At 42.9% G+C, this 20,312-nt stretch overlaps 1 protein-coding gene across 1 annotated transcript in view; it reads left to right on the top strand.

Moving 5' to 3' along the window:
• Positions 1-20,312, top strand: part of MYCBP2 (MYC binding protein 2) — a 412,169-nt gene that overhangs the window by 148,898 nt on the left and 242,959 nt on the right. Inside the window, exons 25-27 of the mRNA XM_084646996.1 lie at positions 11,040-11,165; positions 11,256-11,383; positions 19,529-19,620. Of these exons, the coding sequence (XP_084503122.1) occupies positions 11,040-11,165; positions 11,256-11,383; positions 19,529-19,620 (346 nt within the window). The remainder of the gene's footprint in view (positions 1-11,039; positions 11,166-11,255; positions 11,384-19,528; positions 19,621-20,312) is intronic.

Here is a 20,312-nt window from a genome sequence, read left to right as displayed (position 1 = left end):
CATTCTGCCGCCTCCCTCCTTTTTTGGAAACCACCTCTCCCGTTTTCAGTTTGCATGGGAGTTGATTTCATCAGACAGATGGTAGTTGCAAGATTAGGGTATTCCATCTGTTTTTACCTCCTTTTCCTCTTACCCACGCCTCTTCAGGGACCACTCTCATGAGTCTTTCTTAAGACAGAAAGTCGTTTCCCGTCTCTGCGTAGGTGCTGTAAAAATGTTCCAGCTCAGCACAGTGGGAAGGGCTTCTACTCCAACGATTTCCTGGCCCTGAAAAAGAATGGAGGATGGAGATCAATTTTAGATTTAAGACTCCTAAACAACTTTGTGAAATCAGAATGTTGACTGTTGCAGCAAAAATCCCATCCTTGGAACCGGGGGATTAGTTTTCGGCTCCTGAACTTCAGGACACCTATTTTCATATGTGATTCCTCCATTTTGCAAGCAATTTCTTTGGTTTCTGATAGGTCTGGATCACTGATAGTACTGAGTGCTCCCATTCAGCCTCATTTCTGCCCCAAGGATGTTTTCAAAGGTGTTAGCAATGGTCACAGAATTATACCCAGGCATTGGAAATAAGCTATTTCCATATCTTGATGACTGGCTATACAAGGGCCAATCTTACAATCAGGTTTGCCATTCTTATCGCAAAGAGTGGTCTCTGTTCCACAAGCTAGGGTTGCAGCTCAGTGTTGAGAAATCTACTTGGACTGCAGTTCAACAAATAGGGGCCTCCTTAGATGCAATATCATCCAGGCCTTACCTTTCTACAGTCAGATTCCTGGTGTTAATAGGTCTAATCTCAAAGATTCAAACCAACTGATACACATCACAAAGAAATTGTCTGCAATTGCTCGGACACATGGCAGCATGTACCTTTTTGATGCTTCGTGCAAGGCTACACCTTTGATATGTCCAGGGCTGGCTCAGAATTGTTTCTACAACTCAATTTGTGGCAAGTCGCAGTCAGGTTTTGTGCAGGAGTTCTTTCATTCAAACTCCTCCTTCCATCACCATAATGACAGAAGCATCACTGATAGACTGTGAAGCACATCTAGGGCCTGTACCACTCAGGCCAAATGATCAACCCAAGAGGCACTGTTGCACATCAACCACCTCAAGTTGAAGCAGTCAGGAATGCCTCTGTCTGTTTCCTAACTGTAATCAGAAACAAGTCTATAAGGCTCTTGACAGACAACACAGCCTGCATGTTCTATATCAATTGATGGGGAGGGGCCAGATTGCCTTCTCTTTGTGCTGAAGCAATAAAACTCAGGAACTGCTACTTAGACAACTGTGTACTAAAATCTGCTTCATCTTCAAGTAGTGTCCCTATCGGTATTACACTGTAGTTTATGCTTGCATCCTTGTGTTGCAGATCAGAGAACTTCGGTAGCACTGTCCATTATGCCCGCATATGCGCTCTCTCCTCATGTCCTGCCACAAGGCTAGTCAGCGCGTAGGGCTTATATATGCATTTATTTATTTCCATCCTTCTTTCTGGGGGTCCTTCCTTCCCCAGTGGCCTGTGCTCGGTTCTATGGGCATCAAGAAGTGCCTCGCCTGCAGTGAGGGTATCCCCATCACAGACACGCATTCACAGTGCATTTGTTGTCTCGGGGAAGGACACATTCCTCAAAGGTGCCCTTTCTGTCAGCAGCTTAGACCTCTGTCTCCCAAGGACAGAGAACTGAGGCCGAAGATTATATTCATGAAGGCAGCACTCAGACATTCTCTGGACCTGTGCCAAGAGTCTCCACACAGACATGAGTCTTCCCCACATCCCTCAACATCCAAGGGCTTTTGGGTAAAGAAATCTTCCGCCAACCTCTCTTGTAAGTCAAAAAAGAGAGTGTGAAGTCCCCAGAGTGAGCTGCGAGCTCGCTGCAAATTATCACCAACGTGCTTGGTAACCATGGTACCATCAGCACTGAGACAGGCCAAGCCTGGTACCCAAGGAAGCCTGGTACCCATGGCTCAAGGAAGACTACGGTAACAGGCACTGTTGATGTGCCCACAGACCTAGTGGGTATGGGCACAGAGTCAACGGCACCTAAGGAGAAGGACAGGACCAAACACTCAAAGGCACCACTGGTACACGATGTCCCATTGGTACTGACGCCTCATTCTGTACCTGAATGGCCAGTGTGAACAAGATTTGTCCCCCATAGCACCACTGTGGCACTGAGCTAGTCGGCACTGCTGGAATTCCGGCACTCGAGGATCCTCGTGTAACTGACATGCCGAGTCTCTTCTCCTCGGCACTGGGACTTCTGCACCAAGTCTCTACCCAGCACAGTAATCTCCCCTACTGCCTTGCCATGTTCCCCTGCTTTCCAGTGCGGACTCAGATAGCAAACCAGAGGAGGGGATATCTCTGTACTACCCCCAAACCCTCTACGGGGCCCAATACCAGCAGGGCCCATGGGCATATCTTCAGATGGTCCACTGGTGCCATCCTCTTACGGCCATCCATAGGCATCACCACCCAAGTGTCCATACTGGGACCTCTGGGCTGCATACCACCCCCATGCATCTTGGGATTCTAGTCCCACGTGTGAGCCCCTGAGACACACTTTCTTAGCCATGGTGTCCAGGACTTTGGAGGAAGTCAAGGATATGCACCACAAGCTCCTGGACATCCTTCATTCATCTTCCTCTTCAAAATTGTCCCTCCCTATCAATGAGGCCCTTCTCGACCCTGCGAGAACCATATGTCAGACTCCAGCGTCGGGTTGCACAGACTTGCAAGCAAGAAGACAAAAAATACTATATCCTTGCGAGAGAAACAGAGTTCCTCTTCTCCCATCCTCCATCCAACTCTATTGTAGTGGATGCTGTCAATTCTCATGGCTGTCAACATCACATGAGGTCCACTTCCTACTATAGGGACTACCGTTTGGACTTATTTGGGAGGAGGATGTACTCCTCGGCCATGCTTCAGTTTCAGATCACCAGCTACCAAGCGCTTATAGCAAAATATGATTACGAGAATTAGTTGAAACTGAACAGTTTTACTGAGCAGCTGCCCAAGTCACGTCATGAACAGTTTCTCTGCAAAGAGCTCAATGCCCTCAAAGGGAAGATCTTGGATGATTGCCTGCACCTCGGTTTCCCGAAGGAGTTGGGAGTTGATAGGCATGTCACATCACTACTGCCATTGAGATGGATCTGGCAGCAATATTGGTCAAGGGCAAACCATAGCATTGTCTTTGCTGCTAGCTGCCTTTCTTGGATGATGGCCTTAAATTGAACCGATTGATTCACCTTCTATCTCAAGCCTCACCGAGACAACAGAGAGGCTATATAACATACTCTAAATTTCAGAAGAGCCCTAGCTTTCTACCTGGGCAAGATGAAGGCCTTCAGGAAGTCCCCCAGACTTTTCCTGTCCTTTATGGGCTGGGCAATATCAGCCCAAAGGCTTTCAGAGCTATATTAGACAATGTTACCAAGTTTGCAATATGACCCCTCCAGATACCATTCATACATGCTCCACAAGGTCAATTTCCTCATCCATTGCCTTCTTCAAGAATGTCCCTGTCTCAGAGATCTGTAGAGCGGCGGCATGAGTACACACCTTCATCGAACATTATGTGATCACTGGAAGTTCTCTGCTTCTGCTGCCATCTTTGGCTCCACAGTGCTGTCATCTATAACTGACCTGACTCTGAAGTCCCTGCCCTCCAGAGGGGATACTGCTCAGGAGTCACCTACAGTGGAGCACCTATAGGGACACTACTTGAAGAAGACGTTACTTACCTTCTGCAGTAATGATGGTTCTTCAAGATGTGTGTGTCTCTGGATGCTCCACAATCTACCCTCCTCCCCTCTGTTTTGGAGTTCTTGGCAATGACTCTGTGGTAGAGAAGGAAGTGAGTAGAGTTAGCCTGTGCACGGTAACTACCCTTGTGGTGGGGCTCGAGGAGAGACAGTGAATATGTAGGCTTAACGGACACTGCTGCTGAAGTTGTTCGATCAGTACAGGGATGCAAACACACCTACAGTGGAGCATCCATAGGAGGACACGTCTCAAAGAACCATTGTTACTGCATAAGGTGAGTAACTACTTCTGCTTATTTCCCAGGTACGAAATACGATGGCCTATTATCTCAGCAGACACCTCTCCCAGGACTGAATGGGAGTTGGACTCTTGAATACTCAATCAAATATTTCTGAATTGGGGAGTTCTGGACATAGACCTCTTTGCCACTGTTACAAGAAATGCAAATGATTTTGTTGCAGGGCAGGAGAGGGTGATCAGGCCCTCACTCGTTGAGCCTCACTTTTTTGTTCCTTGAACGTGATGCCTTCTGTATGCATTTCCTCCACCACCCCGATTCTGAGGGTGATAAACAAAATCAAGCATGGCAAGGTTAAAATCATATTAATAGTTCACACATGGCCCAGACAGATCTGGTATCCTTACCTAATTCACCCAGCTGTTTGTCAAGCAGTCACTCTTCCATCCATTCTTCATCTCCTTTCTCAATATGCTGGATGAATGTTTCACTCCAACCTGAGGATTCTTCATCTCAGAGTTTGGCTCCTTGATGGACTACAGGCCTAGAGACTTCCTGTTTTGAGGTGGTACAACAGGTATTAATGAACAGTAGAAAGGAATCCACAAGATTCACTTACCTTCATGACTGGGAAAGATACAGCATTAGGTGTGATCAGAGATGTTCTCCACCTACTCACTCATCCTCTCGACTGTTTTGGACGACTTTCTAGAGTTAAAGACTGGATTATTCAGGTTCCATCAGGGTATACCAGACAGCCATAACAGCTTTTTGTTGCTTGATTGAGGGATTCAGTGTTTTGCTTATCCCACAACTGAGGTTGCTCAGAAGATTAGGTAATTTTCCCCCTCAAGGTTAAGGAACCCACTGCCAAGTATTTAAATGCCTTATGAATCCTCTCTCTGAGCTAATTGTTTCTTCTTCCCTCATTAATTTATCTATGAAAGCTGCCTTGTTGTGTCTATTACCTCTGCTCAAAGGGTTGAAGAAATAAGAGATCTAATGGTGGACCACATTTCCAGTATTTTTCAAGGACACAGTTTCTTTATTTCCACATTCAAAACTTTAACTTGAGTTTGTTGTCTGAGTTTCATATTAACCCAGTCATCCATCTTCTGATATTTTCCCCAAAACGTATTCAGTCCATTTCCCACCTTGGATGTTAGGAAGGCATCAGCCTTTTATCTGGGCAGAACAAAGTAATTTAGAAGCTCACCCAGTCTGTGTGTATCCATTGTGGGTTTGTCTAAAGGTTCAGCAGTTTCCACCCAAAGGTTCTCCAGGTAAATTTCTGATTGTATTATATAGTGCTACAAATCTGCTGAAATTCACCCTCTTAAGATGTTAGCCCATTCTAGGTGGTCTCGCTCTACCTCTGTGATGCTGCTCAAACACGTTCCAGTTCTGGACATTTGCAAGGCTGTAACTTGGATGTCAGTACATACCTTTTCTAGAAATTGTGCAGTAGTCTAGTCTTCAAGATCAGATGCTGCCTTTGAAATACAGCCTTGTTGTCAGTCTTGGACGTGATTCCAAATCCCCCTCCTACTGTTGTGAATGCTGCGTGGTAGTCACCTGAAATGAAGCACCTATGGGGACACTACTCAGATAGGGAGAGGTTATTCACCCTTTGCAGTAACCGGGATTCTTTGTGATGTGTGTCACCATGAATGCTCCACTACAGTCTTTCCTTCTCCTCCTCTTCATAGTTTCCTTTGGGGACTTTGCGGTGGAGAAGGAACTGAGGGCAATTTGACTGCACAGGCCTTTGTAGCGTCAGTGCAGGATACAAGGAAGCGTAGGGTGCATGTGCAGGTCAACTGGGGACTGCTACCAAAAAATTTTGATCAAAGGTACATTGGGTGTAAGCACATCTGAAGTTGAGCACCCATCGGCACACAAATCTCGAACTGCATTTACTGCACAGGGTGAGTAACCTTCCCTTCAGTTATAGCCTTCAGGCTGTTGGAAAACACTTATTTATTTATCTTTTGTGTCTTAGTACTATTATGGAGACAGAGTTATGGATAGAAGACCTCAATTTAAGAAACCAGTACTTAGTCTGGTGGCTTTCCAGGTTTTTTGTTTTGATTCCTTTTTTTCCAACATTTGTAGCCCCTTTGCCAAACATTAATGGTAATCAAATCAAATGGGTTTGTCCCCCTTTTCAGTCTTCCTGCCAATGCTATCAGGGCTTAGGCTATGGGTGAACTGCTTTAACGGTTAGAGTAGCAAATGCAAAATGGTCTTGGAAATGTATTTAGTAGATTGTTCAAAAAACAGAATAAATGTTGTTTGTTGCAACCTTCCAAAGACAGGAACTACCCCCCCCCCCGGGCAAATGGCTCTTCAGAAGTACCTTTAAGACCCAAGCGTAAAAGTTACCCTCTGTAGGATGTTGTAGCAGATTCCAGAGGAAGAGAGAGCTCTGTTTTTTTATATATACACAAATGCGAGCTGTGTGTGTGTTCTATACATCAGTTGTATGAGATAGGGCATGCTGACTGACAACTGTCTGATATGGAGAGTCTTAGAATGAAAGTTCACAGGTAAAATAGAATTTCCCCTTAATAGAAGGCTCTGTAATCTGGCGAACAAAAGGTATAACAATGTCCAGCTAGACACATTCAAACTGAAACTAAAGTGAGGATAACCATTTTTAACCATGAGGATAACCATTTGAACAACTTAACAAGGGATCTTTTTGTTCTCTATCACTTAAAACTTTCAAATAAAGATCAGATGTCTGTCTAAGAATATTCTCCAACTCAACCACAAGATATGGGCATGATGCTGGAATTACTAGGTGAAATTCTGTGGCTTGTGTTATACAGGTCAGACTGTATGACAGGGTGGCCAAACTGCAGCTTGTGAGCCACATACAGCTCTTTTACAGTTAAAAGTGCAGCTCGCGGGGCTTGCTGTCCCCGCCCCCTTCTCCTCATAACAGACTGGCTGGGAGGGGAGCTTGTGGTTTCTGCCCTCTGGTGGGGCTCAGGGCACACCTGTCCAGCCTTAATCTCCTCTTTTCCAAACTAACCATAACTGGTTCCTTCAGCCTTTACTCATATGGCTTGCATTCCATCCCTTTGATCATCTTTGTTGCTCACCTCTAGATCCTTTCCAATTTCTCTGCATCCTTTCTATACAGCTGTGACCAAAACTGGACACACTACTCCAGCTGTGGCCTAATCAGCACTGAGTAGAGCTGTACTATCACCTTCTGTGGCTTGTATGCTATGCCTCTGTTAATGCAACCCAAAATTGCATTTGCTTTTTTTTTTTGCAACAGCATTGCATTGTTGACTCATGCTGAAGTTGTGATCCATCACATCTCCCAGATCCTTTTCAGCAGTGCGGCTGCCAGGCCAATTATCCCCCCTTCCATATTTGTACATTTGGGTTTTCTTCCCCATGGTAACACTTACATGTCACATATCTGGTGTGCTTGGAGGAGTCTCACTTTCTGGCCCAATGTGTCATTTCGAAGACATTCACCCCTCAGACCTGCAGGGACTTGAGGCTACAGGCCTGTAAGTCCTCTGAGGCCCTGAAGCCAAGATATTTGCCCCCAGAACAGTCTCTTGTGCATATCCCTATATTTTGCTGACGTCCTTGCCTTCTGTGCCTATGAGACACTTGCAGGTATCAGAGTTGGCTGCAGGATCTGGGTTTATTTTCATTACCGACTGCCAGAGGCACTATCTCATGTCAGCATCTTGCAGCACCATACCCAAGAGAAGCCCCCATGACCTCACAGTGATGGCAACCTTGATGGCACCAGCTATTCTGGCACCTGCTCCTGCCTTGGTATCAGAACCACCCAGAAAAGGTATACTATCTGCTTCTGTGCCAGTGTCCACCCTGTTTCTTAGCACTGACTTTTACTTCCACAAAACTTCTTCCAAAAATAAGGAGAAGAGGAAACATTTTGGCATGAGAGAACTTACCCACTTTTCTACACCAAGCATCCCAATTTGGGAGCCATTGCTGCCAAATCAATCTGTGTAGGATGAGTTGGCACTGATGTCAGAGGATCTCGATCTTCTTCCAGTATCCAGGACACTGTGTCTCCATGTCTTAGTACTTCTGGCAGGGATCCTGGTATCCTCTCTTGAAGACACAGCCCATTTCCCAGCCCTCTGGCCAGATTCTTCCAGTTTATGGAAGTAGTAAGGAACAGCCTTGGTGCGTTCTAAGGCAGGCTCATGGGTCCCCAATGCCATGCTCTGTGTCTCAGTACATTTCAGCCCATTTTTCACCCTATCCCAGATGTCTCTTGGAAGGAGATGCTTCAAGATCCTGTATAGCTGCTTACATGGCTTTTCATACAAGGGTCAATTTAGGCCCATTTTGAAGCAGCTAAGCTAAAACCCTGGGCACCATCTGACTCGCACTCTAGAAGAGATGTCTCCACTTCTTTGGCACTGGTGAAGACACCACAACTGTTGGCACTAGTACTGGCTGTTCTGATACCTACAAATTATACCAGTTCAGCTTGCTGTCCCTTTCAGGGACCTGACACATCGACTAATGGAAGACTAGGATATGGGTTATTTTGGAAGAGGGTATCCCTTAGGACACTGACCAATCTGCTGATGGATATAATGTAGAGATCACCTCACCTGATGAAAACGTAAGATTTACTGTCATGTCATCACCTGATGTTTTCAAACAGTTTGCCATCTTCACATAAAGAGCCTAAATCTGGAAAAAGGTACTTGTACAGTGGAAATCAACAGATCTCTTGTTGGCATCTTACAGACCCAGGCTGAAGGGAAAAAAAAACACAATCCCCATTAGCCATAAGTTGTGATTGAAACCGGCTTCCACCTCATAGGTCTGTAGTAGAACACACTGTATGTATCCCAGTTCTCTTTGAGGAATTCCATTTTTGGGGTAACCCCTGTCCCCAATTCCCTTGTGGTATCTGTAGCCCAGGATGGATTAAAATGGCCCAGATCTCTTTATTCAGCACCCAAAGGTGGGGAAGGTAGAAGACTTGGATGACTTTCGATTCAGGTTTTATTTTTCAGGCTACTTAGACATGAGAGTGGGAAGTTGCCAGGCTATAATGGCAAGGTATTCCTAATGTGGTCTGGGAAACATTGAGGCCTTATCTGTAGACCACGACCCCTTCAGTGGTGCAGATAACATGGTGCTAGAGAAAATGAAGTCCACTAGGGTCACTGCTAGATCTTGTGGTCTTTCTTAGCCCTTGACCTTTTTTATAGATACCTACCATCCTTACCCAATTTCACGTTCTATAGATGGGACAGTCTTAATTTGGCAGTGATTCTCTTCACAGAGAAGATTCCAGTCCCTTTCAAGACCCACCTATCATAGGAGGCCTTAACAACAATAAAGGAGCCAGCATCCTCAACAATCATCAACCCCAGACCACTTCATCTGTTTGTAAGAAGTGGATTTGATGGTGCACCCAATAGACACACACACCTATTTTCCCCATCTAATTCCATTCTGTTCGCTCCTTTCAGTCCTCATTTATCCTTCTTTTACACCAGCTGATGTGTGATTATTTCCAGTTGCTGAATCTGGGAGACTGTCCTTGACCCACTTTCCATCCAGTTTGGCACCAGGCCTCCTCACAACTGTCCTCCCCTCCCTCTGCAGGAACGCTTCTTATGAGAAGGTCCTCCTGGAAGAATTTGACTTGCTCCTGTCAAAGGTACCATAGAATAAGTCCTACTAGAACACCAAGAACAGGAATTTTACACCTGTTGTTTTCTCATCCCCAAGAAAGTAGGAAGTCCGAGAACCATTCTATACCTGAGGAACAAATAAGATAATCAAGAACTTGAAGTTCAGGATGACCACTTTAGGGGATCTCCATTTCTTCATTGCTGTAAAATGACTGGTTTGCAGCTCTAAATTTGAAGAATGCATACTTCTACATACATTCTGTTCCTTTGTGACAGCTTTCACTGATTGGCCATGCAAAGATAGAACTCTTTGTGTCAAGAGAATAAACAACTCCTTTATATTGCACCAGTTAGACAGGGAAAATATTTTCACGGTTTGCCACATGGCCACATCAACAACAGTATTTAGAACTCCTAGAGTTGTCCAAGGAAACTCCTCACCTGCTTCCTCTTTTCCTATAAAATGGAGGTCAGTTGCAGAATCTAAATCTGACTGGAGGATAATTTCCTAATCTGTATAGACTCTTTTTTATGCATACAGAATGCTGATAATTCTCCTTCACTCAATGAAGGCATCTACCTTGAAGCATTATAGACAAAAATTGACATTTTATGCCTGAGACACCTGCCTGGAGAGGTGGGAGGCTGTCTGCCATGGAGAAAGGGATTTAGCAGCCCCCAGAGACAAGACTCCAGCCATGGAGCTGTTGACCTTGGAATATTTCACTTTAGCACATCAGCATGTTCCTACGAAACTTAATTTTGCCAGAAAAATTCTGACCAGCTCTATTTCTAAGCAGAGACTCTCTCAAATGGATTAAGTGCATAGAGCTATACTTAACTTCAGCTAGGATGCCTGTTCCTGCAGCTAATCTGTTTTCTACATGTTGTTTCTCCATCCTGATCTTACTGTTGATTCTTGACCCATTTGATAAGAATATGTAGAGACTGAAAGTCAGGTGAGAAACGTCTGCTTTAACTCTTCATTTTACTTATGTATATAAAGCATACCTGATGCCAAAGGAGGAATGTGTATGTAAGGCTGTTGTTGAGAGGTTCTATGCCATTGGCCACATAACAGGTTTAGTCAAATATTTCTTAGTTTATTGAGAACAAATTCTTAGTAAAAAGAGTTGCCTTCGGTGGTAAGGCTGTATATTTTACCACAGTGACTTCTTCAAGTATAATTGGAGGCAAAGTTCTATTCTTCTGCTACAGTATGCTTATGTGGGTGAGGGGCAAGATGATGGTGCTGCTGATACCTTTTTTCTTTAGGAGCATTCAGCTTTCCATCATAGTTCCACCAACTGTGGTTTCCAGTTACAGAAATTGAATATTTCTTTTTAATTTCTTTCAGGTTGTCTTGATACATTGGCTGCTATGCAGGACTTAAAAATGGGTGTAGCAAATACAGAGGAGGAGACTCAAGCAGTAATGAAAGTTTATTCCAAAGAAGATTATAGTGTGGTTAACAGATTTGAAAGTATGTACTCAGTATAATGTTGCTCAACAAACAGAATTTCATTCCATAAATCTGGTTCTATATAGACCTATAATTATTTGTTCCTTGTAGGTCATGGAGGAGGTTGGGGTTATTCAGCCCATTCAGTGGAAGCTATCCGTTTCTATGCCGATACTGACATTTTACTTGGTGGTCTTGGCCTTTTTGGAGGTAGGGGTGAATACACTGCTAAAATAAAGGTAAGAGACGATCTCTTTCAAAACATACTGTTTTAAGATCATGGGTTTAGAAATGTAATTTAGAATTGATAAGGTTTTTTAATGATTTTACTAATGTGAAAGGAGCCTTGCTGTACAGTTGTAAAAGCTATCCATCAAAAAACAAACAAAAAAACCCACAGAAGAATATGAATCGGGCTCCTCACTGAGGCAGTATTGATTCAGTGCCTCATGATGATGGTAGTATGGGGGAGATATAAAACTGAGAGCTTCGCCACTCATCTTTAAAATCCTGTGCAACTTTTTCAAGAACAGGGGTATTGATTGGCACTGAAGTCCTGGCCAAATTTAAATTAAATGCTTTACCACTTGTCCTAAATTCCTAAGTAGCATTTCTGTTAACTTTTGGAGCTCTTCATTGATGGTGGATGAAGTGATTAGAAACTTTGTTCATTGAAGTGCTTTTTGTATCATTCAATACAAAAGGAGAATTCATATCGTATTTTTGAAGAGACGATATTTTGGTGATACTCTTCTTAGACATTACAGCTTGGGCTACTAGAAACTTTAATGTTGAATAAGAGCATGCTGTCATACTTATAGCTGGGGATGGGTGACCCTTATATTGTTTTTTTTCCCCCTAAATCCCACTGCAGTGTTGTTGAAAATACTGCCATCAGGCACCTCAAAGCTTAAAATCTAAATAATAGGTTTGGTTATACAGGTTGCCATCTAACTAAAACATGCTAAAAACTATAAACAAAATTCTGTTGAGTACTAGGCTATTCCAAAAGAAGGCAATTGAGGGCAACACTCGGTTAAAATAATGCATTTAATAATTGCAATTCATTTGCTAAATTATGCAGTAAAATCAAGTGATTTTTCTAATGATAATTCTTCGTGATTATTTTGATTATGTGAAAATGGAGACAACATAGGTTCTCCAAAAAGCTTTCCATAATTTTCTGGAATCAATCCATCAAAGCAGCAGTAGTAAGCTTCCAGAAAGATAATGTGATAACTTCCAAAAAGTCCCGTCGTCTTTCCTAGTCATGACAGAAGAACTCACTGTCGTCTAAATGTTTTCATTGACCTACAAGTTGATCTGGCCCTATGCAAACACACAGAGATGATTACAATCTTAGGTCCCAATCCTAGAAACATGCCTGTGACTACCTTTACGCACTGAGTAGCCCCATTGGTGTCAGTATTGAAATTACTGATTTCAATTAATGTATCACGAAGAAAAGACTTGATATTTTTAAGGAAAAAAACAGGAAAAAAAAAACTGTTTAAAAGAACTTACCCATTATACAAAAGCAAAAAGGCATAAACCATGTTTTTCCACTTTGTAGGTCTTCATTGAGTTACTCAAATGTAACTTCATACAGTCCAGGTTTCAAGATGGTCATACTTTGCTGAGTTAACGAATCTTACCATAAATATGAGTTTTTTGTCATTCAATGATTTTTATACTGATGAATTATTAATTCCTGTTCATAGGGATTTCAGAAATGCCTCAGAGGATGTTGAAAGGAAAGGAACAAGTTAGGTTATCTAATTTACTTAAAACCTGCTTTTTCTGCTTCGCAGCATGTCATTCAGATGTCATCAGTTACTTAGTTATGCTGCCTGAGATCTCTTCATCTTTCAAACAAGTGGGATTATTAAAAGGCTCTATTTAAGGAAATTTACAGGCTCTGTTCATCAATAATATTTCTAGAGGGGAAAACTGAAACTGTGCTCATATAAACAGATTGGATTGCCATATGACTAGGATTGGTGCAGAGAATCAGAACTACAAGTGATCAGTAAGAGCTAAGATTCTTCATTTGTCTGTGGATCACTCTCCAGGTGTGCATATGCCTCATGTGATATCTTTGAACAACAGTGTTTTTTTGGGTTGCACTTGTGCCCTGCATGCTTCTGAGCCTCCTCACCAGGTAGCATAATGGGCAGAGCACCTGCCAGCATCTCTCAGCTCCATCTTACTGTACATGACAGTGAGGCGGGCCCAAACTCTGTCTGCCTGCTACTTCCTAGCACATTTCCTATAGCTTTATTTTCCTGTAAGTTCCCCCTTTATTTCTTTTTCTTTTAAAACCTTTCCTTAAATTCAGTCCCCTTAAGAAGGAGGAAAACAATTAGCTTTTTGCTTTGTGCCAACACCTCTTCAGTGGTGGATTCAAAACCTTTGTGCTTTAAACCCTGTGCTTGTCTTGTGACTGTTTCAATCCCTTACAGACGATCATAGCCATTGTTTGTTTTGTCAGTGAGAGCCATGTGCCCGACTGATGCTCCATCTGCCCATCATTCTCCTCAAGCTCATGAAAATTCAGCGATACTTGGCTGAAATTACATCTTCTGGAGCAGTTTGGGAGGAAGTTCACATCCAGAAGAACTGGCATCAACCTCTGTGTCCCAGTCTGTCAGCTTGGGTGTGACTCCCAAGACTGGTACTGGTAAAAAAAAAAAAAAAAAAAAAATCTGACCCAGCACCCACAAGCTATAAGTAACAGCAGCCAAGGACCACTTCAGTACTAATGGCTGCTCTGGCATTGAAGACTGGAACCATGCTGTGGAAAGGTATCAGAGCACCGGACTAACCAGGGTTCCCAGCAGTGGCCTTCCCCAAAGAAAGGGAAAGTTGTGGCCTAAGAGCAGCTCTTTTATTTATTTATTTATTTATTGCTCTCTTCCCAAGAAAAGAGCACTAGAGCTGTGTGAATAACTGATTTTATTTATCTTTTTATTTTCGTTCACAGGCAATTCTGGGGGGGGAGAATTGTAGTTCAGGTTGAACCGAAACTAAAAATTCTGAAAAATTTCAGCAAATTTAAGTCAACAAAAAACTAAATTTGATTTGTGCTGAAATGAAATGTTTAGTTTCTGGGCATTTTTAAAATAAAGGCAAAAGAAAATCAATGTCTAGATTCACAAAACGGCTGGAGGAGAAGGTAGCGGTGGTGGTTTTGCTGCTTGCTTTCCTTATAACCTTTAGCCCCGGGATTGGAGCACTCACCTGGTATGTGGGAGACCCAGGTTCAAGTCCCCCCACTTTGCCTTTCAGGGTTCAGGGACTTGAACCCCCCATCTAGGTGACTTCCCTAATTATTGGGGTAAAGGTTATAAAGGAGGCTCCTCTTCCTCCAATCATTTTGTGAATAGTGCTTAAGTCCCCTTGTGAATCTACCCCTCCCACCACCCCAAAAAAGATTGGCCAAAACTATTTGGGTCAATTTTGGGTCAAATTCTTGAGTAGTTTAGAGTTGACAAAAGCTGTATTTTCCAGCAAGTAAACAATTTTCAAAAATATTTCTCCTAGCTCTACTGAGCACAATGCCCTTTCATACTATAGGGGCAAGTGACGCTGTTCAATCTCTGACTCTGCATCAAAGGGCCTCAAGGTCACACCAGAACCTGGGACTGGGATAGATGCCTCGGTGCTGAAAATCTCAGTACTGACATCAGAGCTGGCATTGGCAGTTAAGGCACCAATATTCCCTGATGATTTATTACTGATGGAAGCTACTTTCTCTCCAGTATCACCCTCTCTACTGAGGGCACTTCATCTGGCACCAATTTAAAGATCTCAGCTCCCCATGCTGACGTCACCTCAGAGATCACCACCACCAATAGAGGAGATCTTCTACTCTGGTCACTCTCCTAATTGCACCATATCAACACCCCCACCCCTATCCAACCAGCAATCTTCACTTCCCCGCTCTCCAAGATCAGGAGATGGTTCCAGACTAGAACACACATTTCAGAGCCCCATTTTATCCATCATGTGGATGGCAGTGGCCCAACCTGGTCAAAGCAAACCATGCAACTTCCCATTTGGGCCATAATGGGCTTTCCAGGGCACATCCTCCAGAATTGGGTCTGCTTCCTGATAATCATGAAAATGTAGCTGGTTTTATTCTCCTGTGGCCTAAGTTTCAAGACCTCCTTCAGAAACTTTTTGGCTTAGTGATGAAGAATAGATGGATGAAGAGTCAGGTTCCCAGCCTCCAGACCAGTAACCTTCAACTTTTCCCAAAGATCTTTATCCTTCCTAATGATATAGTTTTTTCTGTTCCTTTACCAGCCCTGGATGATTTCAGAGTCTTTCAGGAGTTGCTTTCTCAAAAATTGTGTATGCTATTGAGATTGAGACCTCAGTGATCAAGGAGATGGCCCCTAAATTATTTGGTATCATCTGTTCTTGGTGGGTTAGCACCGCTTAAAAATAAAAGCATTTTAGAGCCAGCTAAAGCTTGCTGGAGGGCTCCTGCTACCTTTTTTCCCAACTAGCAACCAAGTGGGAAAGAGATATTAAGTGTTACAGAAAGGCTTTACAGTTCTGCACACATCCAGTCCTTGGATCTCTGGCGGTCTCTGCAGTGCAGCAGAAAGCTTGACAGTTTGGCTCATCAGAGGCTACTTCCAGAGCTAAAGACCCCCCAAAAGTTGGATGTCTTTGGGAGGAAAGCTTGCTTTTCCACTACGCACAGCAAGATGCTAAGTGTTGTTATACACAGTGAATTACTAAGTGTAGTACATTAAATATAATTTTTTGACACGAGACAAAGTATCTCCCTTCATGAACAAGCTTCCTCCAGAGCCTGGAGAGGAATTAAAGACTGTAATCTCTGAACGGTGGAAAGTGATAAAGACCTCTATATGAGCAGTTATGGATGTTTCTGATACTCCAGATGGGTCCGTGGCCATAGAGTAGAGTGAGGAGAGCTTGGTAGAGTGAAGAGAGCTTCAGGAATCCCAGAAGAGGTACACATACCGTAGAAGATTTACCCTTTGAAGGAACTGACTTGTTTAGTAACCTCACTTTTGAGACTTTACAATTATTAGAAGATTCTAGGGCTACTTTTGGATCCCTAGGCTTTTTTACCCTGACCTCAAGGTAGAAGCCTTCCAGGTACCAACATCGGCCCAGACTGAGGGCACCCTCCCACTCTCAGCAAGAGCATGTTATAGAGGCGAGGGCTCTCTGGGGAAGAAACCTAGAGCTTTGAAGGAAGTCACTTTCTGCCATAGTCACCATCCACCCTGCAACATCTTTGAGACAACAGGTTTGACCTGAAGGTCAAGAGTCACACCTGAGCCAACAAATGGATACTAGAAGTCCTCTTATGTGGGTATGTGATGCAGTTCCAGTCCCTACCTCAACCTCTTCAGGAATCTTTTCCCACAAGAGTCAACTGAAAGAAGTGGCCTCCTTGCTTTGCCCAAGAGCCATTCAGGCAATACCTATGGAATTCACGTACCCTTATTTCCTTATTGTGAAGAAGAAAGGGGGTCTTCATCGTGTCTTCAACCTCAGAAGACTGAACAAATATATATTCTGTCTCAGATTCAGAATGGCAGTGCTGCCTTTCCTCATCCCTTCTCTACTGGCACAATACTGGTTCATAGCTTTGAACCTCCAAGAAGCATATTTCCACATTTCAATCTATCTGACCCATAGGAAGTATCTGTGATTCACAGTAGGGCCCAGTCATTATCAATACAAAGTACAGCCACTTGATCTGGCCACAGCGCAGAGAGTATTAAATGTCTAGCTGCAGTAGATGAATCTAAGAAAACAAAGTCTTGGGTCTAGTTATATCTAGATGATTGGCTGATCTAAAGCAGCAGGATATCACCGCAGCTCTGAAAACCATCCTCAATCTGGTCAAAGAGCTGGGCCTGATAAACTACAACAAATTGTCATTCCGACCATCGCAGACAGTAGAATTCATAGAAATTTTAATCACTTCCAAATTGGCAAATGCACATCTTCTGTAAGAGAATTTCCATTCTATTCAATCAACCCCAGTGCAAACCTGTCTCAAACTTTTAGCCAATGTGTCGATTTTCACTTAGGTGACACTACTATTCAGACATGTCTTACATCTGTTGTGGGACTGTCTGAGCTTTGTGTATCAACTTAAAAAACATCAAGTGCATGCACATGTTGGAGTCCCAGCTCATATCTTTTTATCCCTAAACTGGTGGATGTATTTCCAGAATGTTCTCTACCCATCCATCTATAAAAATGCCTGTCACAGTTGCTCCAGGAACAAGTTGGGGGATCACCCTACACCTCTTTTTAAATGCATAAAATATCATAGAATCTCAGGTTTGGAAGAGACCAGGAGGTCATCTAGTCCAGCCCCCTGCTCAAAGCAGGACCAATCCCCAATTTTGCCCCAGATCCCTAAACGGTCCCCTCAAGAATTGAACTCACAGTGCGGGGTTTAACAGGCCACTGACCTACCCATATGGTCCAAGAAGAACGTGAGACTCCATATAAACGTCCTGGAACTTAAGGCAATTAGGTTGGCCTGCAAAGCATTCCTCTAGCTTTAAAGTATTCTGTCACACAGATCCGTATATACAACACATCTGCAATGTATTATGTAAACAGGCAGAGGGCTGCCCATTCATCACTACAAGGCAACCAGAAAATGAACATGGTGTCACTTTAATGGGATAACCCCAATTGGTGGTCTTCCAGGGACCAACAAGTTAGCAGTCTTTCTCATCAGTCAGTGTGTCACCGATCATAAATGATCTCTAAAGAGCTACGTCCTCTCACTGATGTTTCAGCAGTGGAGAATATCACAGAATTATTTGCCATCAAAGAGAATGCAGAGTTTTGCCTGTGGCTCTGTGGGTGCCTGAGCCTAAGATCTATTCAAGATGTGTTTCTCATACCATGCTGTTGAGATACGATTCTGTCGATGCCCTTGGCACCCTGGGTTATAGGGAAAATCAGGATGCAGCCACACTGGTCCTGATAGCTGCTCATTGGCAGACACAATTCTGGCTAACAGATTTTCTCCAGATGTCCGCTCTCTGCTCTTGTATCACTTTAGGACTGTCCAAACATAACATCACAGAGCTGTGGACAGATTGGGTATGGATGTACAATCACTACACCTAATAGCTTGGATGTTGGCTGGTGAAGGGCTACTAAAGAGACTGTTCATTACAGGTATAAGAAATCCTCTTAGTTCTCCTCCAAGTGAAAAAAGATTTGCTATCTGGACAGCCCGGGATGACAATGACCCTTTGAAGGCCCCTTCCCCCAAGATCCTTGACTACCTTCTGCGACTGAAACTGTCTGGACTCTCCATTAGTTCAATCAAAGTTCACCTTGCAGCAATCTCAGTATGCCACATTCTGGTTCAGTCATGCTCTGTATTCTCCCATCTTTCTGTTTCTAGATTTTTAGAAGGGTTGAATCACAGTTACCCCACCAGTTAGGGAGCACCCTCCCTCTTGGGATCTCAACATTGACCTCGCAGGTCTCAAGCATCTGAATTTGAACCTCCTCTCTGAATGTTCTCTTAACCACTTTACTCTCAAAATAGCCTTTTTGGTGGGTATTACATCTGCCAGATGTGTCAGTGAACTCCAAGCCTTCATGGCTAATCACATCAAAAAGGTGGTGTTGAGACCTCATTCTAAGTTTATTGCCAAAGTTGTTTCACATTTCAACTTAAACCAAGCAATTAATCTAAAGATTTCTTTCTAAAATCCCATTTTTGTCCAGGAGAGGTAAAAAGGCCGTACTTTAGATTTGTAACAAGGTTTCTAGGTCCTTGTTATAGTCACTAAAACAGAGACCTTTACATGGCCTCCCATCTTTTTGTTGGTCTAAGTAGCACTGCTAAAGAGTTAAGCCATCTGCTTTCAAAGAATAACTAAATGCATTTCCCAGTGTATATGAATCTGTCACATGGATGGTGTATCCCTTCCAACAAACATTAAGGTTTGTTCAGTGAGAGCTCAGGTTGCCTCTTGAGCATGTTTTAGAAATATCCCCATACCTGAGATGTGCAAAGCAGCTGCTTTGGAGTAATTTTCTCCATGCCCTTGATTTGACAGCAAGGGTTGGAAAGGCAGTGTTACAGTCATTAGTTATTAGCTGATAAGACTCCTCAATGCCACTTTCTAGATGAGAAACTGATTGCCAGTCACCTAGAGTGGGATCCACACAGACATACTCAGAGTACTACAGTTACTGTAAAATAAATATCTATTCTTTTTTATATTTACTAATGGTAGTACACTGTTCAATAGTGTTCGTATAGAGAGAGGCAAGAAAGAATGACAAGCAAATGAGAATGGTAGAATGAAATTTGTAAATATGGATAAATATTTTATTTATTTTTGCAGTTGTTTGAATTGGGTCCAGATGGGGGAGATCATGAGACTGATGGGGACCTTCTTGCCGAAACTGATGTCTTGGCATATGATTGTGCTGCTAGGTAAATCATTTTATTTACTTTCTCTAAAGAGGCTTACAGTCTTGTTGGTTTTGTTTTGGTATGCATCTTAAACATATTTTGAAGGTATGCTAAGTAATCTGTGTTGTTAGACTCTCTAACATGTTGTGCTGCATTTATTATCTTCAACAAAAAGAAACAGAGTGAGAAGAGCAAACAAAAAACCAGTTCAGATATTGTAGGGAGACAGAGATATAAAATGGAAAAGTGAAAGCCTTCCCCGTCCCAGCCCAACACATTTACTTTTATTTTTCAGTGGAAATGTAGACATTAAATTTTGTATCTATTTGATTAAAGGATAAAGAATAGCTTTGAGAGTGCTGTAGCAGAAGGGCACTTTTTTACATATATGCTAGAAGGTCCAAATGTGGAACGTATTGATATATTTCTCAGAACTGACTAATATTGTGATTACCAAAGGAAAGGACACTGTGTTGTGCTTTGATCCATTTTGGGAGTGGGGGAAAAAGAAGCATTCTTCACTGAAATATCAATATGTATGGAATTAGGAGACTTTTTAACGGGGGAGACGGGATGAATTTACACACATGCTGAGGAACTAGGAATGACACATTTCTGTAACGATACTCAACTCAACTCACCTTTCAAAAAGCACATCTGTACCTTGAAGTCTGGATTCTTGAGTGCTCAGTTACCTAGTGATGTCTTCAGCC

Source organism: Lepidochelys olivacea (genome assembly GCF_965140295.1).
Source record: "Lepidochelys olivacea isolate rLepOli2 genome assembly, chromosome: 1".
NCBI lineage: Eukaryota > Metazoa > Chordata > Testudines > Cheloniidae > Lepidochelys > Lepidochelys olivacea.
Note: the sequence above shows the minus strand (reverse complement) of the source record. Positions and strands in the feature narration are given on the sequence as shown.